General features: G+C 38.2%; 1 protein-coding gene across 5 annotated transcripts in view; it reads left to right on the top strand.

Annotated features, from left to right (window-relative positions):
* The window catches only part of rims1a (regulating synaptic membrane exocytosis 1a), a 71515-nt gene extending 50916 nt beyond the window's left edge, over nt 1–20599 (top strand). For 3 of the 5 annotated variants that reach the window (XM_077582733.1, XM_077582736.1, XM_077582732.1), the window contains 15 exons: nt 589–751; nt 2222–2320; nt 2811–2870; nt 4696–4785; nt 5877–5960; nt 9082–9191; nt 9974–10092; nt 11618–11778; nt 11869–12083; nt 13352–13384; nt 14838–15003; nt 15962–16074; nt 16298–16399; nt 16538–16677; nt 18192–20599. In XM_077582733.1, coding sequence (XP_077438859.1) covers nt 589–751; nt 2222–2320; nt 2811–2870; nt 4696–4785; nt 5877–5960; nt 9082–9191; nt 9974–10092; nt 11618–11778; nt 11869–12083; nt 13352–13384; nt 14838–15003; nt 15962–16074; nt 16298–16399; nt 16538–16677; nt 18192–18410 — 1874 coding nt within the window. In that variant the 3' untranslated portion in view covers nt 18411–20599. The remainder of the gene's footprint in view (nt 1–588; nt 752–2221; nt 2321–2810; nt 2871–4695; nt 4786–5876; nt 5961–9081; nt 9192–9973; nt 10093–11617; nt 11779–11868; nt 12084–13351; nt 13385–14837; nt 15004–15961; nt 16075–16297; nt 16400–16537; nt 16678–18191) is intronic. The other 2 variants (XM_077582735.1, XM_077582737.1) reach the window with 1 other exon arrangement.
* The last annotated feature ends 4891 nt before the right edge of the window (nt 20600–25490 follow it).

The raw sequence follows: 25490 nt of genomic DNA, 5'->3' as shown, positions 1-25490 counted from the left end.
AGCATATATTGAATGTTTATTAGTGTTTTTTGAAGATTTTTTTTTTTTTTTGGGGGGGGGGGATTTTTCTCCCCCCAATGCGTCAAATATTATTATTATTTTTTGTTGTTGTTGATATTCATGGGCTTTGCTCTAACCCAAGTCTGAAACTGAGAGTAGACATTGCACGTAATTTATTTTTTTGAAGAATCAATTGAATAAAAACTAAAGTTTCTATTAATATCGACATGCTCCACCACTTTTGCTTACATCAAAAGTGTGTGGATTCAAACACAGGATGCTATCTTCCAATTTTCTAATGTCAGACCTACACATACCTGGAAATAAAAAACAAAATGTTGATATCTTGCCTCATCTTCATCTTCTGATGTCTTAACCAAATTATTTAGTCTACGGAACAATTAAAGGAATTAGCCCCACGGTTTTAATACTTTGTGTAGTTTGCAGTAGAAAGATTAGACATTGATTACAAATTTTTTGTGTATATGGTCTGAATGGTCTGCTTCACACACATTTACTATACTTGCAAATGATGGTTTATGTGTATCCATATATGCGTTTACATGCACCATCACCGGCACCCAACAGCAGAGGGACGTGGAAGGGAGCGACAACGGGAACCCACGTCCACCCTTGAGGTACCCGAGCGCCAGAGAACGCCGTCACATCATATACGTTCCCGCTCAGTATCCCCCCACCGCGAGGAGCAGGGATGTATGCGGTCTCGACCAGCCAATATCCCTGCACAGAGGTGAGAAGTCACATGACTTAAAAATAACGTATTGTTGCATTGAAAGGAGCAATGCTGTGACTTTTAATGTGTTCTAATCTGATCATTTAAAAGATAAGGGGCTACACATTAAATTCTGTAGTGTAAATTAGAGTGGGACCAAATAAACTCAATTTAGAGTAATATTTACACTTGGAAGAGAGTAAAATAAAGAATTGATTTTTTTAAATAAAGGTCACTCAAGGGTTGAGGAATGAACTCATGACCTTCATCTTGGAAGACAGCCAATCCTGAGCCACGCAGCTCCTGCTGTGTGCTAGTATATCGTTTGTGTCAACTGGAATCTTCCTAACTCCAAGAGCAAAAACAGTTTCCTCCGTCCGTCCGTCCGTCTTCTTCCGCTTATCCGGGGTCGGGTCGCGGGGGCAGCAGCTTTAGCAGGGAAGCCCAGACTTCCCTCTCCCCAGCCACTTCAGCCAGCTCATCCGACGGGACCCCAAGGCGTTCCCAGGACAGCCGAGAGACATAGTCTCTCCAGCGTGTCCTGGGTCGTCCCCGGGGCCTCCTGCCGGTAGGACATGCCCGGACACCTCCCCAGGGAGGCGTCCAGGAGGCATCCGAACCAGATGCCCGAGCCACCTCAACTGGTTCCTCTCAACGTGGAGGAGCAGCGACTCGACGCTGAGTCCCTCTCGGATGACCGAGCTTCTCACCCTATCTCTAAGGGAGAGCCCAGCTACCCTGCGGAGGAAACTCATTTCGGCCGCTTGTATCCGGGAAAAACAGTTTCCTCTAGGAGGTAAGTAAACAGCAGGAGTGGCATAGCTCAGGTGGTAGTGTGGCCGTCTCCCAAGCTGAAGCTCGTGAGTTCATTCCTCAACCCTTGCGTGACTTTTATTTGAATTTTTTATTTCTCAATTCTTTATTTTACTCTCTTCCAAGTGTAAATATTAGCCTACTCTAAAACGGAGTCTATTTGGTCCCACTCTAAATAGAGTCAAATTTACTCCACAGAATTTACTGTGAACATTAATGCTTTAAAGTGATATTCCCCAAGTGACAATGTATTTGCCAAACTTTTTGTAACATTTTTCTCTTCATAGAAGTACCAAGATTATCTTCATGTTTACTCCAATAAATTCTCTTGTGTACTTTGAAAAAGTGCTTTTGCTCAGCAATATATCCTGAAGAATGGTGCTATTCAGCCACATTTCCATCAGGTGCTGCATTTTAATTCATTATATAGGAAAGGCAAATTGTCTGATACATGATAAGTGTGTGAGAGAGGAGCAATGTTGGGAAGCAACAAACTGAGGCCATCTTCTAATGAAAATGGCCAACTACTGCGGAACTCATTGTGCTGCCAGCTCTGCTTTTACAGTCTGAGCCAAATGAGTCCAGCCAAGAATTGTCTTGCCATATTGCTTGACCACTACAGTGATATAAGTCAATTCTGTCTTTAATTATATATTTATTGTCTTTCTTTTGCAGGAGTCTAGACGATGAGCTTTCACACTCCAAGCGTTCTCGGTCTCCGACCCGCTACTACGAATCTGCTCGCCACAAGGATCAGGAATACCTGGATGACAGGTAGTTTTCCTTGAATTTGTACCTGTCCTAAAAAAAAAATAATACTAATAACATGTTCACTTTATTGAGTTACTTGTATTTTAGAGCGATGCTGTCGGCTTAATTGTAGGAATGCTGGGAAGTGGCAAAACATTTGAATGTGTGGAGCGTGTGAATGTCATTGATGGTGAATCCTCATTCTATGAGTCAAGTCAAATGCTTGGTTATTATTTCATTTTATTTGCACTTTTGATAACCAAATGTCTCCTTTTTCATGGTTTGTTTGGACACTGAACAGGGTTCGGTGCTGTAGCTTACTGATTAGTTGTTTGTAAAACTGTACAGTGTAACTTATGATTTGGGGTGCGAGTCTATGTTCATGTCTGTGCATTTGTGTTTGTGCATGCGTTCGTCCTCTCGTTCCAATTCACTCTCTTTTCCCTTTGCTCTCATGTTTTGGGGAATTGTTGTTGATTTCCTCATGTGTCATCCATCCCCATGGTTACCACAGTGAGGTCATCATGATCCACCAATCAATGCGAGGCAAAAGTGCTGAGTGCATCCGCTTAAGGTAACTTGGTCAATCATGTCATATTCCATACTATGTGCTTCTGGGTGTGAATTTCTGGCGCTTGCATAGTATTTCTGTGAACGTGCCTTTTTAGTTGTATGTTGGAAAACAATATCCTATTATGGGAAGAGGTAGAATTTTGCCAATTTAAAAAGGCAATTGTAATTTTCAATACAATATTAAACCTAAATAATAATAATAATACATCAGTAGGGAATTACAGATATAACATTACATGTTACACATTGGTAATAGCTAAAACAGCTGTAAAAGTCAGTCATTAGTAAAGCAGTAAAGTTAATTGCTAAGTTGTACATACGTATATGAGTAAAGGTTTTGAGAGAAAAAAAATCAAAACAACATGGTTGACCACATACATGTAATTTACTTGTAATGCTGCCTGTAATCCACTAGAGGACACTACAGGACAATGTTTAATCATCACATCCGGTCGAGATTGGCTCTGATTTTGTGTTTTACTAGTTTTCATGTTTACACCTTTTTAAAGTTGTTTTTTTTTTCACATTTCTCTTTTATACTGGACAAATATAATTAAGAATGAACAAAGTCAATATATAAAATGTTAACTGTTCTTCAGAAGTTTGATCAGACATACCAAAGTTTTTTGGGAAATGGAAAAAAATAAAAAATCATTACAATAATAAAGCATTGATTCAAAACCATTAAACCTACAGCGGTACACAAAATGTGGGTCATTACCTAAACTTTTAGTCAAAAGTGTAGTGATAAGCATGCTTTTTCCCAGTGTAGTCATGCCTATGCTCACAGTCTTTACATGTTATTTACAACAACAAATTTGTGTCAGAAAAGGGGTAACTCAGGCACTTTTAAAAATCCGAAAAAGAGCATATTTGGGTTTTTGTGTATGTTTACATGGTATTTACTGCGTCTAAACGTGGTCTTATTGTGACACCCCACTCTTCCCCCACATAGCCAGCCACGTCAAGGAAGTGCTATTAAAATATTTTTTAAGATTATAATGATAATAATTTGTCAAATGAATTGGTTTCTACAATGATTCAGAGGGATTGTCCCACACTGTTGTCAGATTTATGATTTAAATACATCCACCGGAATTGCATTACACCACCTGTGCCACTAGATAGACTTGGTTTAACAGAGTCTAAAATATTATCTACTTTTTGTCAATAAATTGTAAAATGCACTGAGCTAGAAGAGCGGCAGCCGAAATGCTATTTCTAAATTGCAATATTGATTTAATTTTGTTTGAAGCATATGGCCAACTTTTGTGGTGTTGATGTGATGATTTTCTCAAATCATTCCTATTTTGTACCAATACTAATACTGATTAACTACTGTTACTATGGGTAATGAAAAATTTGAGTAACTTATTTGGAATGAGAGATTCTCACTCTTTTTGGTTTCCTATTAGATTCAATCTGTTCAAACTATGTTTGCAATGCATGCTGTTTTTGGAACTCTTCTGTGATCATTAGCAGTGTTAGCGTGCCTGCATGTCAAAAGCTAAGCTCTGTTCTGGAATCCTCACCCCGGTAAAATGTACCTTCGTCGCACTGTGAGTTTGCTAACTCGGGTAATTCCACCCTAAAGACATATCCAGCAACATGATTGTGCCCTGCAGCCAGGCATGGCTTAGTTTTCAAATTTATAATTTATTTGTGAATCCAGCCAAATTTTCTTTTGAAGTAAGTTTTGTGGGTTTTTTTTTTTGTTTTTTTTTTGGTCCATTGTTTTTCTCTTTGTGGTTGACCTCTTGCCCTGTCTCTCCTCTCCATCCTCCTCTTCCACCATTGGATGGCATGTTGTGCTGTGATGCCTCTAGTGATCTTCAGCCTTCTCTGGACAGGGTTAGGAGTGCTAGCACCAACTGTCTGACTCCAGATAATCATGTCCCCTCACCTGAGTTGTCAAGGTACCATGCTTTGTATCCACCACCCTCCTGTAGTCATGCTGTGGTCCTCTATTAGCTTTTGGTGTTGCTCTCTTGCACTTTGAAATATTTTCACCTTCAAAACACCACATTCACTCACTGTAGACCAATTTTCCTTTGTGTTCGCGTGTGTTCAAATTGACACTTTTTTCATGACAATTATTTGGACAGTAAGATTTCATTTATCCGTTAATAGTTATACTTGCAACTGGTCGAAAGACGATTGCATTTATTTTTGTACACCTTAAGCTCTTCTGCTGTGATTCACTTCCCCAGTCACACATTCCTAATTCTCTATCCTGTTTGCGTGCTCTTAATCCAGTGAATGACCTTCAGTAATTTGTCAGATTATATACACTCCATCATTCTAGTCAGTCTAATGTGTCTGCTTGGCGAGACTGAGTTGTGTCACTATCTTGTATTGCTCTTCTAAACAATTGTTGTTCTTTGTGTCTGGTATTCATAGCGTGAAACTTGAATGTGTTGCTTGTTTGTGTCATCGTACCCATGTAGTAGTGCTTATCGTGTAGTGAAAGATGAATACATTAGTTTACTGGTGTTGTTTTACAGTTGTTACTAAAATACTAATATTCCTAAAACTGAAATGATCTTTAAATAAAATATGATTCAGTAAAATAAAATATTGAGGAGGTTATGATATGGCGAAATGCTACTGTACAATTTAGCCTGAAACAAGGAGAACGTTGGGAATAGGATTGTCTCTGCTGCCATCAAGTGGTAGAAAATAAAACCATGCAGCTTTATTTATTTATTTTTTTTAATGTACAATTGATAAAGTAAATTATAGAATTAACTTTGTTTTTGGATGATGCAGTGCAATTTTATGTTTACATACTGTAAATGTGTCAAACATTTACCTTGAGACTAATGAAAGCATCATTTCCCATTATGAGCATTAAACAAGTCTCAATTTCTATCATATTGAATTTTAAATACTGATGGTGTGGTAACTGGTAAAATCATGTTATTTGACATACTGTCTGTTGGACCTGAAAATATTAGTGGAAAATTCAGTTTTTTCAGTGGTTATTTTTTTCCCTGTGCACACATAGAAAATCATTGTACCATTCGTTGCCCCGGAGACGCCCTCCGAGCCCCAGGATTTTTATCCAGCATGCTTCCCCTGAAGATGACAGGTACCCTTTTGTGGACCCGTGGCCTTTCTCTCGACGCTCTTGAGCTTGACTTGTGACACCACTGAGTACCAACTTAAAACCTTGATTTTGGATCTTGAGGAATTCCATATACACACCAATGATTTCCATCAATTACACTTGGGAACGCAATTTTTGTTGAGTTAGGTCTGACGGCAGTTTTTTAAGAAATTTATGGGTGTGGAATCCAAAACTGAGCTGAGTTTTTCTCTATCATGTCAAGTTTTTGAGCTACAGGATCCCCATTTTCTTACAAAATTTGAAATAAGTGTGTTTGTATGTAAATAAAAACACGAAGATGAAATAGTTACAATCTTTAAAAAAAAAGAAAAAGCATAATAAACAGCAATAAATGAATACATTTTACAACAGCATGCCCATGGTTAAAAGTTTAAATGAAAAAGCCAGCACTAATGCCTGCTATGCTTGGTTTTTGTTTGCAGATATCAATAGTACTGACCTAATGGAAGCTGCACACAATTCCAATCATAATCAGCACTTCTTACTACAGCTAATCAGCAAAATTGTACTGATCTGAAGCTGTGGAGGAAAAAAAAACTTGATGTGCTAGACAAAATCTGACTGCAATTTTGGAATTAGCATGCCAATTTTATTTTTAATCAGCAGATTTTTTTTTCTAATTGTTCCCCAGTGTTAATTATCACCCCCCCCCCACCCTGCTTTCACTTCTTAAACTACAACTTTTGTTTTCACATTTTGTTTTATTCTAGGTGCAAACAGAGGTTCAGCTGTACCTTCTGTGTGCGTGTAACACCAATTGTTTTTATATTTATAAGCTAGTATGAATATCCTAACCTAACTTTTACATAAAAGATTTATGAGTAGAAAGTGATTTTATCTTGTGTGAAATAAATGATCTATCTGAATTGTTTTTCGATTGAATAGTTTGCCTTATTCTTGCACATTTAAATCTTCACGCCAGCGAATCCTGACCAGCGTGAAGTTTCTTTTACTTTTGAATTGACACAATAAATAGCGACCTTTGTTTGAACAAATACAGGATAAAATCACAAACTATCCTTTTTGCTGGCGAGCTCTCTTCTCCTAAATCTCTGGTACTCTGTGGTTTTGACTTTGACACAGTGACTGTGGCATACAAAGTAGAACTTGTCAGAACAACAAATCAATATACAGACAAATTCTACACAGTTTGTCACTCACATTGTGTAAAGGTTTTACGTTTGTGCATCTTTCCGGTCTTTTTTATCAAGAGTGGTTGCAATGGTTTGTGTTCCTGGTTGTTGATAGTAGTAACATTGTTTTGTCTTGTTGGTTTCATATTGTTTCCTCCCCTTTAATAAACTTCAGTTTGTGCTCATTTTCAACTTGCGGTAACCTTGGACTGCTTTTGGTGTGAAATCCTGCGCAGTTGTGTTTGCTTCTTGCATTGACATGAAGGGATGCGGCGTTGTTGTTGTTGGTGGTGTTCTGGGAATCGCATTTTGCAGCTTCTATGTGCTCAACTATTCCCCCCCCCCCCCCCCCCAAGACTTAGTCCTCAGCAATGGCTTAGAACTCTCAACGGGATCAAGTTTGTATGTTTGTATGTCTGAAATCCATTTTGCTCTGTGGCGCCTGAAATTCCCCTCAGTGAAATGCATTATTTTATTCAAACACACAAACACGCACAGAGTTTCTTAATACTGTATATACACAGGTATGTCAACCTCATGACACTCATAACATCACTAATTCTCTTATTTCCGTGTCATGAACATGTGAGATCAGTGACTGTTTTGTGGAAAACACTACTTCACCTTTATATTTTTATGCAGGATCGTGAGTGATCGGTGGTAACAATGAATACACAGAGACTGATTTACTGTGCTAGAATAATTGTGCCTTTTATTCCCCGCAAACAGCAATCAATACACTACAACGTTAAGCAGCATAATATGATCATCATCAGCGCTTACCTTGACACTAGACCGGAGAGCCCACGGTCCGGGTAGAACGAGCTGCAAAACGGCTGGGCAATCGTACGTATTCCACAGCTGACTCTACCCGGACCGTGTGCCGCTCCGTCTTTTATTCGTTAGCGTGAGAAACCGGGCTAGCCAAGCCCTTTCTCAGACACTTTCGAAAACATGTTTTGCAAAGGAGGGAAAACTGTAGTATAAACAAGGCATTCACTCCCAGGCTGATTCCGCCCTTTATTTACAAATTGTTGGGCACCTGGATTCGTACAACAGTTCAGGACAACAACATATCCTTATATAAGAGTTTACATGAGGACATATAAAACCATGGTTATTTCCCCTTCAGTGACAGATCCCTAAACTTATTTATCCCTTACATTCGTCCTCCATCTTGCTCTCTTCTATCCTCTCCTGTTCCATGCATCCATTTTTATCTTATTTTTTTGTTCTGGTGTCCTCCTTGCCTCAACCGCCATCATCAGGCGGCCTTAGACTCTCAATACACCTCAATGTCAAGACACATGGCAGGAAGCTCTTTCTGGGCTGGACGTTAGATATTAGTTAGATATTTATCATCATGAGGGCAACTTGCGCATACAATCACATGTGAAAGAAACACCCCATTGAAAATACATAAGGCTTGTTGGGTGGAGGCTCAGGACATTATAATACATACCAAGACAAACAAACAAAGCAAACAAATACACAAATCACACCCTAACATGCCACCCTGTCGCCCAGGGGATTTATGAAAACAGTATTTATTGAATATTTGAAACTATTTTTGTTTGGTTTTAAATGTACAGTATGTGCAAGATTTAGCTAATTACTGTACTTGCAAGTAGAGTTGGATAGTTCCACTTGAACCTACTTCCACCTCACGGGCAAATGTTTCTTTGTGTATGTGTGTGTGCGTGCATCGAATTCCAAATAACTTTTTTTTGCTTCATTTGCTGACCAATCTACACCTTGCTTCTCCTATGGCTGATATGTTTTTGGCACTTTTTCCCTGATTGTTGTTGTTATTAAAATATTTCACGGAATGTACCGATTTACTGTACATGAATATTTGGATTTCATTTATTTTCTCTCTCAGTTTTTTTTCTGTCTCTTCTCAAATGATCTCTCCATCTGTTCCCTTTTTCGTTGTTACTTCATAATAGGGGCCACCACCAAGGTGGTACACCTCTTTCCTCTTCAGTGACATCATCATCATCTCGCAAAGTGAGGCAGCTCCCCCAGCTTCCCCCCAAGAGCAACAGTGTAGAACAAGGTAAACATTAACAGGTTCATGTTGTGGTACATGGTTGAGTTTAGACTAGCACAGAACAAGAAGATATTTAAAAAGCCATTTTTATTGTCATACTATTTTGAAGTATATCTGATCAGTTGTGTTTATTGAAAGAGGAATAAATTATTATGTCCTCTTTGCGTGTTCCAAAAATGAAGATAGATTTAATGTAAGAAAAATACACCTTTTGCAAAAATGATTTAATAAAAAACAGAGAATCTCTGGACAAATAACTGCCTCTAATCATCACTTAAACAGGTGGAATTCAGAGCGTCAAATGTAGCTCTTCCGCGTGCACAACGGTTTCTTATAGTTAAAAAGACCTCCTCTCTTTCTTTTGTAGACAAAACATACTCTCTGGTACTTTTCCGTGAGCGATGGCGAAAACAGAGTCAGGTGTGGGTGTTCAAAACAGATTCTGTTCTCAAGGACCAAATGTGTTTTCGCACAAAGCGCTGAGAAGGAACTTTTTTAGACTAAATAGTATGTCCCAGCTTAAGGTCAACCTATACGAAGTCAACACCATCTGCTCTGCACAGGACACAAAACATTTCGACAAGGTTAATATAAAGAATTAAAATGTTAATAATGTGTAACAATGGTTAATAAAATAAAATTAAGTATTAAAAATGTTACAATATCTATCATTATGAAAACAACACCACAGGTGCCAAAAAAAAAAAAATCATATCTTCGAGAATACCAGATGTTATTGCAGAAGCCTTTTCTACAAAATCTTTGTTTTATTTTGTGTTTTTGTCCAGCCCTGGTAGCAGAAGAGCGCGTCCGTCAACTCCAAATGAGAGTTCATTCGAACCGTATGTCAGCTGCCAGTAACTCCAGCCAGCAGGACCTGGACCGAGCACTCAAGAACAAACGGGAGGTGGGTTCTCTTTCACTTGCACGGTTCCAAAATAAGTTAGTAGGAAATCATGCTAAGTCGAACCATCATTTGCAGATACGTTTTCAAGTTTATTATCTGAAAAGATAAATCATCTCAAATGTCAAAATATACTGTAAAAAAAATTAAAGGAACATAGGAACCTTAATTGTTTTGAGCAGTGTATATGCTATGTATATACGTACTAGTGTTAATTTCATCAATGAAAACTAAACAATTTTTTTTGTCTACACTAAATTTTCACCCGACTAAAACTAGACTAGACCAGACTAAAACCCTCATTAATAAACAATAACTGGGGCTAAATCAGTATGCATTTCTGTTGACGAATGAAAACGAGATGAAAATGTACTTCACTTAATAAAAACTGGACTAAAATCTATGAACATTTTAATTCATGTACAAAAATGAGAAAAAAATCTGATGATTTTGTAAAATCTTGTCTCTGCTCATTTCAAAATGCACAAACATATGGGACAGACAATAAGAGGATTCGCAGTGAAAGGTTAAAAAAAAAAAGTACATTATAATTATAACCTAACATTAATTCAATGGCTATAATGTTCCATGTTGTTGATATACTGTCTTTGTGTGTGAAGTTGTTTTTCATCCAAAAGATGAGGGAACGTTTTATGCGAAATCGTTTTATATCCGAAATGTTCAACATAATCTGCTTACAAAAAAATACAGGGGTAAAAAATGATTGTCCTAACTAAAACGAGAAAAGTTAAAATGTCCTATTTTTTTGGTTCTTTTACAATTGGTCACTGGAGAGAGACACCTAATTTTTTTGCAATACACCAGCGGGATCTGTGATCTGAAGTGCCAGGATGCGATAGTCATTTTGCATTCACACAGTTGCATACAGATTAGCCCTGGAGAACCCAAGAACCCTTTTCTTCTTTGGAAAATTATGAATTATACATTAAATGACTGCTATAAAATCACTAAACACCAAAATATATGTTTTTTCAATTTTAACCCTTTATTCCCTAATTTAGGATTAGGGCGAAATTTGACCCTTTTGGGATTTAGGGGTATCATTTCGAAAAATCTGAATAACAAAAACTGTCAGTAAACTATTTAGAATTTAAGAAAATAATCAATCAAATACACAGCTACATTATTACAATATTATTTTTTTGTTTTATTTGTTGCATTTTAGAACTGGATTTTGAATGTACAAAAAAAAAGGTCTTTGTTATATAATTTATATGGGCCAAATTTGACCCCGTGGGTTCTCCAGGGTTAAATGGTGTCATTTCTGAGATGCGCATGAATTTGTGAACGTGCCAGGAAAAAATTGCATGTCTTTACCGTTATTACGAATGTACAAATACAAGAGTATACTGATTTTACTGAGCAGTTAGGGTCATTTATTTACTTGTCTGAAGGGCAACGCATGTCAATTGCGCAACACACATGGCTGTTACGAAGCTGCTTATGTCTGTTTATGTCATGTGAACCACTACACTATCATCATTCCCACAATGCTTGTTTCTTGCAGCTCTTCAAGGACCACAGGACGAGCAGTGAGAACGCTTCCCATAAGTCCTCAGACAGTGATGTCAGCGACGTATCAGCCATCTCTCGAACCAGCAGTGCCTCTCGGATTAGTAGCACCAGCTACATATCCATCCAGTCAGAGAGACCCAGAGGACGCTTCAGGTACATACATTAGATGCCATTTTTTATGCGGATACATTTGTATTCCAATGACATGATGTGATTGATTTTTTTTTAAAAATCAATGATCAGTCGAGCCATGCGTGCGACGGGCCGACACATGATGAAGAGCACCAGCGTGAGTGGCGAAATCTACGGCATGGAGCATGCAGACGGCAGCCAATCGGATACCGCCCTCGGGAGCTTGGGAAATGGGAGCAAAAAGCGCCGCTCAAGCCTCAGCCAACGTGTGGTTGCCATCCTGCCATCAAGGCGTAGTCGGAGTACCTCGCAGCTCAGCCAGACAGGTCAGAGAACATCCAAAAAATCGTGCCTCAGTAAAGTTTGGGTTGGGGGGGGGGGGGGGGATCATGGAGCACCAATCACTGTGGCGTTTTACATACCTAAAAAGAGCAATATAGTAAACATATTGAAGAATCTGTATACATGATTCTGAAGTGATAACTTTATTAGAAGTTATTATTTCATCATACTGAGATGTTTCTAATATTTTGACTCACTCATGTAGTTGAATAGATCCACTACCAGGGTTTTTCCAGGCTCAAATTGAGGCAGAGGTGATAGCATCCTGACTATGATGGGTGACTACTGATACCAGGTTTCGGTACCAATACCAGTCTTATTTTAAGGTATCGGTACTCCCGGCGGTGACCGATACCATTATCGGCCATTTCTGAGGGACAATGTGGGACACTCCTCAGCAAAGTGGCGGCACATCCCCGTGGGCAGACTTGCTGATGGTGGTTTACCCATTTCTAGCACATAGATCAAGGGCTGCAGACTAACATTTCTTGCGAGGACCGCGGTAACCCCTAACTTAATATTTTAGGAGCATAGTAGGGGTGTTAGAAAAAATCGATTCGGCAATATATCGCGATATTACAGCGCGCAATTCTCGAATCGATTCAATATGCGGCCGAATCGATTTACATGTACAAGTTTACTGATTAGTATTTTCTAAATTTGAGTTTAAAAAAAAAATCGCAATATTAGATTTATGGATTCGTATCGGGATTAATCGGTATCGAAGCGTGACCTAAGAATCGTGATACGAATCGAATCGCCAAATTCTAGGCAATTCACACCCCTAGAGCATAGGAAGAAAGAAAGAAGGGTGCACTAGCACGTTATGCAGTGTACTAGCCCAGTTAAGAATATTTTGTTTACTTATTGCCATCCCCAAACGGTGCCACTGATCATGTGAAGACATAGTTCGCCAGATTAAAAATATATCACTCACTACTTGAAGGTGACTTGGGATGCCGCATCCCCGTTGTCCTCAGACCAGCTACGACTCATCTTTAGCACGAAGTTGTTGCCCGTGTATTATTGGACGGGCTAGCTGAAGATAGCAACGTGAGGTTAACATACAGGCCCGTGTGACGGTTGCGTTTTTTTTTTTTTTTTTTGCGGCATACCTCTTCTTTATTCTCTGTTTGTACTCTATCTGTTGTCTTGGTAGTATGAGACTATCATACATGCTAATACATTTATCTGTCTTTCCAGTACTTTGGTTTTAGCTGTTGTTCATTGGTTTTGTTATGTGTTATTTCAGAGGCGGCTGGTAAGGTGGCGGACAGACAGAAAGGTAAACGAATTAGAAAGACAGTGTAGAATGGAAAGAAAGTTACAATAAGAAGAAAAATAGAGTTCTTCTTCAAATCAGATTTAAGACGCGCATGATTGTACTTTAGTTTACATTATTTACCATTGAGCTACACAGCATAACAAAATTATGAACCAGCTAGCTCAGCTATTAGAATGGAGAAAAATAACATTTATTTGAACACATACTGTATTTTTAAAGAAAAGGCTGTGATGCAACTTCCAGCTTGTCACATCAGGAGTTGCCACAAAAAGTTACTGGCATGATTTGTTTGTCCCCGTTTTTTAATGCCAGATTCCCATACTGCACAACTCACCCATTTTTTTTTCGGAACCGGCAGTGACTGCGTAGGCACAAACCAGCACGATGTGCACGAAAAGCAACAGCATGTACCACTATGCTACCAGTGCTTACCGGACGTTTTTCTTTCTGAATATATCATACATAAATGTAATCCAGAAAGAAATTGTCAGAAAGAGATGAAATGAAGTTTACCGGAGCTTACTTTTGTCAATCCTCCCAGCCCTTCCTGACCTCTGTCTTCGGCACGCTTCCTTACTCCATCCTCTTCATCAACATTACTGCGGCATTCCAAGAAGCCGGGAAGTCGGAAATCTCCAATTTATGATGAGAAATGCACTAAAATATTATACGTAATCATTGCCATTTGGTTACATTTCCTTGATTGCAAATTGAAAATGATTAGCAATTAATTAATTACTGCATATTTTTTTAAATATTAAATATATTAATATATATTTATATATTAAATATATATATATATAATATAAAATATTAAATAATATAAAATATATTTAAATAAATATAATAAAGTTTTTCTTTGTGTTTGAGTGGTATATTTTGATGACAGCCAAGTGAGATATTTCCAACTTCCTGGATATCTTAAATGCAGCAAAAGGTTTTAAGTGTGGTTCAGTTCTTGAAGACGTCAAAAAAGAAAAAAAAACACTAAAAACAACTACCTGAATGTCTGGATCAAACCTTAACGGACGGCTTTTTAGAAAGGGCTGAACCAATCCTTTTTGGATGCACAGTTTGTTGATTGCATGATTTCCTTTTATTTTGAAGTATCATCTTTTAAACACGAGTGAACTAATTATGCTTTAACCACTTATAGTAGTGACCTCGTGGCTTATGATGTTTCCGAGTCACAAGGTGTGCAAATTGGTAAATACGCTATATTGTTGAGGTCACCATGAAGGATATGTTGGCCTGTGTTATCTGTATCCTGTCGTTATCAAACTTGTCAGACTTACCTTGAAAAGCAAAAATCTTATATATAAATACATTACTATTCTATATGACTGTATGAATGCACAACATGAAAGCTGAGATCAAATATTTACACACTGAAAAAGGCACATGCAAACAATAATAAAATCTAAACGTATTTTTTTTTTTTTGTTTGGTGCAGAGACGTCAGCAAGTAAGAAGGTGGCTAAGGCTGGCAGCAGCAGTATCCAAAGAAGCGTGGAGACGGGCATGGCTGTGGAGTACCCACGAGGAGGGTCAGCCATGAACCGTCAGGCCAGTAGAGAATCCACTGATGGCAGCATGAACAGCTACAGCTCTGAGGGAAAGTAAGTTTGCAAGAAAAATTTTAATTCTGTGGAATTACTTGGATTTATGCGTAAATTGGTCATATTTAATGATCTGATTATCATCTAAGACACAATAGACAAACACAGTCTGCTTAAAATGATGCCTCACAACCTCAAAATAAAATTAAAAAATTAAAAAAAGAGAGCAATGATGATGACATGTCAAATCGGTAAAATCACCGAATGAACAATACTAAAAAAATATATTTTTTAAATTATGCCTCACAACCAACCACATTTTTATTGGGCACATTATGTTAACATTCTCAGTCTAGGGTGGAAAAAGTATGTAAACTCTTTGACTAATGACTTAGAGACCAAGACATAATTAGAGTCAGTGTAGTCAGTTAACATAAAGTCTAATCAGTGTGAAAAAATTGAAGGTTTTGGTTAAAGCTGCCCTGCCCCATAAAAACACAGACCATTCTTGAGTTTGCAGTTCTCAAGGAATCATTGCACAATATGAACTATGCCTTGCACAACAGAGCTCTCAGAATACCTACGTGTTATCCTTGAATGCTCTGAATCAATGGCAGGGCAGATTTTTCATGTCAAGAAAAAAAAATAGCGTTCCTCAGGAGAAAAAATGTCGGCGACTTGGAAATATTTCAGTAGTTTAGAATTACAATTTTTCCCCCAAAACTTTTTTTTTAAACAGCGTGGTATCGGTACAGTATCGACATCGGCCGATACTGCGAAACTGGGTATCGGAATTGGTATCGGGGGCCGAAAAACAGTATCGGAACAATACTATCAACAATACCATCAAGTTCTAATAATAAGATTAGCTTAACTAAAACATACACACAAAATTTAAGCATGATGTGAAGAAAAATGTCGCAATCTCCGTATCGGATTCTATATTCAATCTACTAACTAGTACTAACTCTACTGCTAACAAATACACTGTGTCTGTCTGTCTGTCTGTGTATTTCAGTCTTATCTTCTCAGGAATGAGGTTGGGTGCTGACAGCCAGTTCAGTGACTTCCTAGATGGTTTAGGACCTGGTCAGCTGGTTGGCCGGCAAACACTGGCAACACCTGCAATGGGTGAGCATTAATCAGTTTATTTTACTCATTACAGGGTTTTGCTTTGTTTTATTTTCTGTGTACATTTAGAAACATGTATGAGACTATTTTTGAGAAAATGAATGTGGCTAACATGGGCTATTACATGCTAAGGATCTCATACTGTTTGATTAGCATTAGCATTAGCATTAGCATTAGCATTACATTGATGTATGTGTTATTGATGCATTTCCCATATATGCAGGTGATGTTCAAATTGGTTTGATGGATAAGAAAGGACAGTTGGAGGTGGAGGTGATCAGGGCACGAGGCCTTACCCCCAAACCAGGCTCCAAATCCCTCCCAGGTTACCAACATTTAGTTCTTCCTCCGTACATTGCTTTCTGCTTTTGCTACCTCTCCATAATTTCAGTTTCTTTTTCAATTTCATCACCTCTCTATGCCTCATTTTCTTAATCCCTGAACTCTATTGCTGCATCAACAGCTCCCTACGTTAAGGTGTACCTGCTGGATAATGGAACTTGTAAAGCCAAAAAGAAAACTAAGATTGCACGAAAGACCCTGGAGCCTCTGTACCAGCAGCATCTGCTATTTGATGAGAGTCCCCAGGGCAAGGTGCTTCAGGTAATCTCTCGTGTGTGAGTCAGCGTGTGTGTGTGTGTGTATCTGCTACTGAGTGAACCATCAAAAATACCTTCTTATTGCAGATTTAAGAAAGGCTTTAATATTTGTATTTATTTGTGTGGAGTGAAGATTTTTAAAATCATTTCTTCTTCTTTTTCCCCCGCTCCCAACAATCACTAAGATTTTCTTTTGGACTAAGTGTGGTTTGTGTTTTTTTGTTTTACCTTGTCCCTTGTGTACAGTCAGATTTGTGTCTCGTTAGCACTGCCCTTCTCGCCCCTCAACTCCGTGCCTGCCCTGTGTGCCGCCACCTCTTTGTAAATAGTAATTTCAGGTACATTCACATTAAAGAGTCCAGGAAACTAGTTTTAGTAGAAGTCCAGAAAATTATAATATAATGCTCGCATTACAATTTTGTCCTAAATATATATTCTTTGTAAGTAGCACCTTCATCTATTTGTTGTAAACGGATTAAATATGATTAAGGAAAAATATAAAATGTCATATTCAATTTTTTTTATTAAATAAATAAACAAGTAAATAAAAGTTCAGGACAGAAAAATATTTCAGTTTAAAAATGTGTTTTTTAACAGGGTAGTCGACAGTGAATGGAGTTTGATAAATAACTCAATTTATTTTATTTTTTTATTGTCACCGGTTGAGGTCATCTGGTCAATTTGGTCCTTCTGTTTGATTAGTTGTTGTTTCGTCTCTCCCTTTTTTTGTTCTGTGATTGTCTCTGTGAGTGACTGATTCATGAACTTGTTCTGTTTTAGTTTGTTTAATTTTGTCGAACCTGTGGTACCTTGACTTATGAGTGCCCCGAATTTCAAATATATTTTCCTTTTTCTCTCTCTCTCTCTCTGTAAATTAGCCCTCAGTGTGGTTCCTAAGAAAATGAAAAGTGCAAGCGATTGTGCAATTAAGAAGCCCTGGTAAAAAGATACATTGTGTGTATGTATGTAAATAGTTTTGTGCTCACGGTTTTCGGTTCGGTACGCGTTGACTCTTGCAAAAATCAATTATGTCTTGTATAGTTAGGTTCAAAGGGAAAGTATGTTCACAACATTATTATTATTATTATTATTATTATTTTGTTTTTCTATCTAAGCCAGCAGCATATTACAGTTTTATTCGATTACTAAAACACAATTTTCAAAAGTGCACGTTTTATTTATTTTATTTTTTTTTCAAAACTGCACACGCAAAACTCCAAACATCACACACACAAATTGCTAAACTAAAATTAATTCGCCAAACAACTCTTTGCCGTCAAATCTCTACAGAAAACTGAATAGCAAAATTGAAAACACAATTAAAATGGAACACACTGAATCAATGACAACACCCACTTTTATCTCACACACGCAAATTTTCAGACAAAACCTTTTTATTTTTCAACTCTTAAGTCAAGGTACCACTGCATATAGTGGTTTAGAATTCATGTTTATGCATTTGTGTCCTTTCCCATCCACCAAACTCCACGGTGGTGACTCTGCTATTCTCTCTTCTAGGTGATAGTGTGGGGGGACTACGGACGATTGGACCACAAATGTTTTATGGGTGTAGCACAGATCTTATTGGAAGATTTGGACCTATCAAGCACGGTGATTGGATGGTACAAACTCTTTCCACCATCCTCGTTGGTAGATCCCACTCTAGCTCCACTCACGCGACTGGCGTCCCAGACATCATTGGACAGCTCAGGACCACCCCCGGGTGTTCGGTCCTAGTGACCGCGATGACGTCAAGCGTCTAAAATCCCTTCAATGACAAAATAGAGGAATATAACTATTGAACAACAATGGAGCAAGAAGGTGGCATCAGGACAACAAGACCTCGGTCTACCAATAAAAAGCCAGACGGAGAGACAGGGAATAAGCGTGATAGAGAGAGAGAGAAAGCAGGCGAGAAAGAACTAGCCAATCAAAGCTTAGTCGGAGTCTGACAATCATTTCTCACAACTTTACTTCTTTATCTACTTGAGCCTTTTCTTTGCAAACCTTTGCCTTCCTTTGTTCCTCCAAGATGGAGATTTTTCTTTCCACTTTGATTATCAAATTGTCTTTCGTCGAACGTTATTTTTGTGCACCCGATCAAAATCCTTCACTTAGACAGGAGTCCTGAAAACACTGTGGCGGAGTTGGTTAAATTTCAATGTGACACAGATCAACGGCTGCATGAGACGTGCGTCGGCATTGCTAAGGTGATGGTGGAAGTGTAGCTGAGCACGAGGGCTGCTGTTTGGCACGGTGTGGTCATTGTAAACCTTTTCAGTTAAAGGAGCCTACACACACACACAAACACACGCTCACACAAACACTCATCCCTTGCCTTGTGAGACATGAATGCAAGCACAAGAAAAGCTTGAGTGCTTTATTATGATAGAGACAAAAAGTTTTCACTCTTTGTCTGAACAAAAGAATAAGAGGCCAAATTTATTTAATGTGCTTTGTATATTTTATTTTGAATACTGTCTTTGTTTAGCCTAGAGTTCAAAATAGTACTATTTGGTACAAACTCATTTCTTTCTTTCTTTCTTTTCAGTTGTAGAGCAATGCTTTGCTTTTGAGCAAAAGCCACTATCAGGTGACATTTGTCTGAACAACCTAACCCTAGCACCCGCTACCCCCGTTTCCCACCCACCTTTTCGATTTCCACTGTAAAAGGGAGAGCAGCATGATCTCGGGATGCCCTGTCCGTATGCCCAGCTGCATGCGTGGTTGTTTTGTTACTTTAATTTCATTTTTGTTTTAGTCTCTTTTTTTTTTTTTTTTTTTTTTTAAGAAAAGTAAAATACATGAGGAATTTTCAGATTCTTGAAAAAAAAGTTAAAAAAGAAAAGAAAAAAGATAAGACATGTGTTAGTTTCACATAATTTTAGGCCAGCTTGTATGTTGCATGTTCTTGTACAGTTTGCTTGTACTGAATATGAATACAAACCAAGAAAAGCCAAGCCATCCCCCGATCCAATAACAGGAGCGGACCAATGAGGGAGGATCGACTCCACCCAGGCCACATCTTCCTCTCTGGGTCGAAATATCCATATCAGGAATTCTCCAGCGTAAAAATGTCATTGTTTCTGTTTTTCTTTAAGCCCTTTGAACGACATTGCTGTTCTGTAGTACGGAGCATAGCTGAGATCCTGGTGATGATGACGATGTAACTGTAATGTCAGTTTGTCGGGCTCCGGACCAATAGAGAATGTGTGAAAAACAGCTACATGTATATGAAGTACTTTTAAGAGTTTGAGAGAAATTATAAAGATAGAGATATATATGAATATAGAAAAAATGTGTATCTGCCTGTCTCCAAAACACACGTGCACACCTTGTACATAGAAAATAATGAGAAGTTATTAACAAAAGAAATGTCAGTGACACGCAAACATTCCTGTTTTTTGTTGATTTTGTTGTTTTTTTTTAGAGAGAGGAATGTGCACCCTTTGCTGTTCTCAAAAGCTGCTGAGCGGTACTGAGCCACAAGGGGGCGCACTATAAGGCCTTTCTTTTCCCACTCTCCAAGTTGTTCAAGCAAAAGTATAGAAACAGTTGAAATATTAAATATTATTTTGGATTTGTTTTCAAGAACTCCCCTCCTGTGTATTACTATTGGTTGGGACTGGACTTCTAAAGCCAATGAAGAATCTGATTTTACAGACCTATGTTGCAAATGTTTGTGTTGAAAATGTTGGCAGTGTGGCCGACTGCCCTTTCCTTTGTCAGTATTATTCCATGAATACTGATTGTTTACAGCCCATGGCTCCCCAAACCCAAAACAACGATGCTAGATGAAAGACGAAGAAGTATTCACTGCAATGGTTCTTGTTTGTATAACAGATGTGGCTCTACTGACGTGTATGTTTTATATTCAAGAGTTCATTTTTATTATTTACAAATAAAAGACTGTGCGGAAGAAGATACCTGCTCTTTCAAAGGACGTGGCCTCATTATTACGGTGAAGCAGCTGTTGTGCCTGGGACTTTTGTAGTGGGTAGATGTGCTACGATGCAAAGAAAGACCTTTGTGGGCTACTAAAATGTACAACTTCCGCTCAGCTTTGTCCTGGTTAAACGCAAGGAAGCAACACTAATGCTGCATTAGAGGGACGTGGGAAGTCGGATTATTTCTCTTGTCTTCAACATCAACGGATTAACTGCACCGTGGTTTGCTTTTTCTTGGCTTTTTGTGTTTCCTTTTGTTTTTCTTTTTTTTGTTACACTTATTTCCAATGATCACCTTTAATAAGGGTTTAAAGACAAAACAAATAAATATATAAGTTACGCAAACCTCAATTGATTAACATTCAAAGCAATTTAGTAAGACAGTGGCTGTGTTCGAATGTGAACCCTGCCTACTCCCTATATAGTACCCTATTGAGGGGTCACACCATTTTGTAGGGGTGTCCGAATGTCCAGGGCACTCAAAATTACCCACAATGCACTCTGAAAAGTAGTGACTATCAATGCTCACTCAACTGGGTTGATATAGACCACAATGCATTGCGAGTATGAAAAAAAAAAAAGGCAATTGAGGCTGAGAGCTAAAACATGCCAGCAGTTCCTATGGACTTTAATCCATTCTGTAATATTTTATGTTAAAAGTTTGCTCAATGACTATGCAAAATTTTCTAGATCAAAGATAAACAATTTTTCTGGCTGTAAAAACAAACAAACAAAAAAAAACAGGAGAATAAGGATAAATTTGTCCTTGTTTTATTAGTTGTAAAATCCAGTGTGACAACTTACCCGTTGGTGGGGCAACATGTCACATGTTCACTACCTCTATTTGATGGCTTATAATTTTGCACTAACACAAAGTATGAAAAGGACACGAATACAAAAAATATAACCTAAGACTTCGGTCTTTTATCTAGTACACATTTTGTTTATTTATGATGTATTGATGCCAAGAAATATATGTCAAGAAGGCAAAGTTTGGAGGAGGACCCAGTCGCAGGGAAGCAGGGCAAGGAGGCGAAGGTGATGTACAAAAAAGGACTTTAATTACTACAAAACAAAAGCAAACTCCAAATGGCAAGAGAAAACAAAACGTGGGGCGGACAACAAGGCAAAAAAAAAAATGGTAGCATGACAGGAGGGAAAATGACAACGAACCGACACAGACAGAGGGGAGACAGGAGACTAAATACACACACGCTAATGACACAACAAGACACACCTGGGGCAAGACACAAGTGGCTGAGGGCACTGATTGGTTGACACCAGGGACCCGGATGACAAGCACAGGAGGACATGATAAAACTTGACGAGACATTGACAAAGGGAGACACAACATGACCAATAAGACAAACCAAAACACAGACCATGAGAATATATGAAAGTACAAAAAGTTATACAACTAGCCACGGTCTCCCTACTCTTTCATTACAATCTCTCTCTCTCTCTCTCTCTCTCTCTCTCTCTCTCTCTCTCTTTTGCCTTTTCCTTCTCTCAAATGCCAGACCTAAAATAGCCTACTGTATTTACGAGACTAATTTACCCAAACGCAATTTTGAGTGTTCGGTTTAAGGTTGACTCTTTGCATTTAAGGGCTTGTCACTTCATTAAAGTCAACTCTAAAAATAAAAATACTACCGTTTATATAATCAGTCATCACTGTGATTAGGATTTGGAGCCTCTGCCTTGGTGTGATTACAAAGCCAGTAGGTCTTCACTGCAATTGATTGAAAGCAGGTGACTGAGCGCATGAAAATGTAAACTATATCCTAATGTGGAAAACATAGCAACTATCAAAGTGTCATTTTGGCATCCTAATCAAGGTAGTGATGATTCTTATAAACATCCAGTAAAGGTTTTGTTGATTTCATTATGGACTCCGTACTTTGTATGCAACACAATGTCGACAACAGTGGGTAAGTCTTGTTTTGGAGAGATGCATGGTTTTATTTTTTTGCGTTGATAAGTGGACGTGTGGTGCTCCAATGTCCATGGTATTGGAAATGGGGGTAACATTCACGGCATGGGTAAGTTGCACATTAAATTTTCTCCATGTGTTTCAAGTCCAACAAGTGTGGCTTCATTGTAAAAGAGCATTAGATTGACCTGCCAGCAGTCCAGACCTGTCTGCTATTGAAAATGTGGCACATCATGGAGACACCGGACTCTTGAGTAAGTAAAGATTCCAGACGCTTATTGCGTGTCATTAAAAGGAAAAGCAATGCAATGCTTCTGTTCCAGTTTTTTTTTTTTTGGTAGGTGCTGCAGGCATCAACTGTGATTGGGTTAGTTGTATTTAACTTACATTTGCACTGCAGTCAATTACAAATGTTTGTTTTCAAACATCTACTCAAGTAGTTTCCTTTAACTTTTAGGTGCAAGATATTTTAATTGAATCAATATTTTGGTCAGGGTTCCTGAATTATTATTATTTTTATTAGGACTTCAATAGCCCTTAAACTAAGATTTTGGGGGTGCAGGGTAAAGGGGCTTGTGATAAATAATAGATAAAGATAAAACAAATTTTTTAGATAGTGCGTGATCTAAAAAGTTTGACAACCACTGTTGTAGAAGATAAAAATCATAAACTGTACAGCATACTAAACTGGATGGTTACAGTTATTCAAATGTTAGACACATAAGAACATGTGAAACTTCAGTAAGCATGCAGCAATTTAAAAGCCAATGCAGAGAAGCTCGAGTTCAAGATCTTCACCATCCATGTGACTATAGCGAGCATCATGACCAGGAGTTTTATGGCATAGTAATCATCAGTCTCGTCGAGTGTAACAGCCTGATGCTTTTGAGATGACAGGTTGTCTCACTCTGATGCTCTCCGCCAGTCTGGACCGCCATCCTCCAAGGCTGCACGCTGAAGAGATGCTGAAAAGCTCTTTATTGCCACCTCGTGGCGGGATTTGGAAACATTATTGGATGACAGTGACGAATGCTTGCGTACATTTCTTTTTTTTTTTCTTTTTTTTTTTTAAGAAATAAAAGGCTTAAGAGAGGGAGAAGAACATAAAGGTGATGGCAACAAAATGTTTTTGTGTGTGTTTTTATTGCGTAATGTGACGTCCATATGAAGGTTTGACTGAGTAACAATGGGCAAAAGTCGACCACTTATAAACCTCTTTATGTAGCGTATAGCCTACACACTGAGGTAACCCTCCAAAAAAACAAAAAAAAAGCGTTCAAATGGTGTATTCTCCCTCCTTTTTTTTAAAATATTTGGTAGCATTCACTTAAAACTGAAACCCATCAAGTCGCATAAGTTACTTCTAATCATTTATTTTTTTCGATAGTGCCCGAAATCTCATTGGAATACACGCGTGGCATCCATCCCTGCCATGCCGTCAACATATTAACCATTTTCAGATTTTTAATTTGCAACCACTGCAACACATCTTTTATTAGTTAATTTATCTATTGGACAATAAATTTCCAGGCCTGGTTACCCGTTTGATGTTTTCCTGCCTAGTCGTTCACTTTTGTGTTTCACCTGCTCGCATCGGTGTGTGTGTGTGTGTGTGTGTATGTAGCCAACTGATGTTATGCGTGCTGCAGTGCTTCATATGATCGCATATAGGCTATGAAATACTGTTTATAATAAGTATGTGGCGGATTTATTCCACAGTATATGAAACTTGCATGGTTGATATTTTTTCGTTTACGTTGATGAGAAATTTGATATATTAACTTGGAGAAGATTTACATTTACTTTGAGAAAATGCCGTGCAAAACATTCGAGCAGAAAATATTAACAGTCATGTGGATGGCATCAATAATTTGCCTTTAAATTTATGGTAGTTTAGAATAGTTTTGGTTGTCTCTGTCAGAAAGGTAGTGGAGAAATACACTGCATGCATCATGTGAAATACACTGCATCACATTTGCAGGTGGGCAATTATGATGCGGTGTTGACTTTTTGGAACAAAGATTAGCCTACTTCTCTCTAATTAAAACGAAGCGTTATTATCTTGAAAAAATATATATATACAGGTCCAGTGCATTATATTAGAGCGAGTGTGTGTAGAAACAGATTGTGATAAAATGTGAGTGTTGATTTGTCTTTTTGCATGAGATGAACAGGCATCATGCAATAAAACTTTCTGAAGCTCACCAAACTTAAATTGTCCCTTCTAATAATTTTAAATATGAGTATGAGTCTTTGACATAATGCCATAATTTAAATTATCGCATGCACACTTTTCCATAAAAAAAAAAAAGATAATAAAATACAATCCACTGCTTATCGTTTTGTTGTTTTACGGCGGACACGCATCTGTAAACAAACATTAAGAGTGTAACCTATAATTGGTCAATTATGATAATAATAGGTTCTCTTGGTCTCCAGAGATGCGCTACATGAACACACAAGTCGGGGAGTCAGATGGCATTAGACGCAGGGACTTTGCCAGTAATGGAGGCTTTCTGGTTAAGAGGCAGACTGAAACAGAAGGGTGTCATGTCAGATTAGATTTGTTATTTCCCCCCTCGGTGTTAATGGTTTGAAAGGCCCCCTAGTTTGCTTCAGAGCCCATTAGAAAGTGGCGGCCGTGATACAGCCGTCATTACCGCGCTGTTCCCCCGCACCGCCGCTTAATCTAATTAGATAGCCCGGCTCCTGCCTTTTGGGGAGGGGGGGGGGGGAGTCCTTCTATTGATATTCATTAAAAATACATGATTTATCACTAAGCTCTCTGAGGTACGAACCGCGCGCAGCCGTTCCAAGGTAGAAACATTGGACTGCTGCGGATGGATTCCTGCCGCAAATTCATGTTTAATCAGATTTTAACATTCGAAAACTGCATCGGAACTAATAATAATAATAATAATAATAATAATAATAATA

Source organism: Vanacampus margaritifer, chromosome 12, assembly GCF_051991255.1.
Source record: "Vanacampus margaritifer isolate UIUO_Vmar chromosome 12, RoL_Vmar_1.0, whole genome shotgun sequence".
Taxonomy (NCBI): domain Eukaryota; kingdom Metazoa; phylum Chordata; class Actinopteri; order Syngnathiformes; family Syngnathidae; genus Vanacampus; species Vanacampus margaritifer.
The sequence above is the reverse complement of the archived record's forward strand: the minus strand, read 5'-3'. Positions and strand labels throughout refer to the sequence as shown.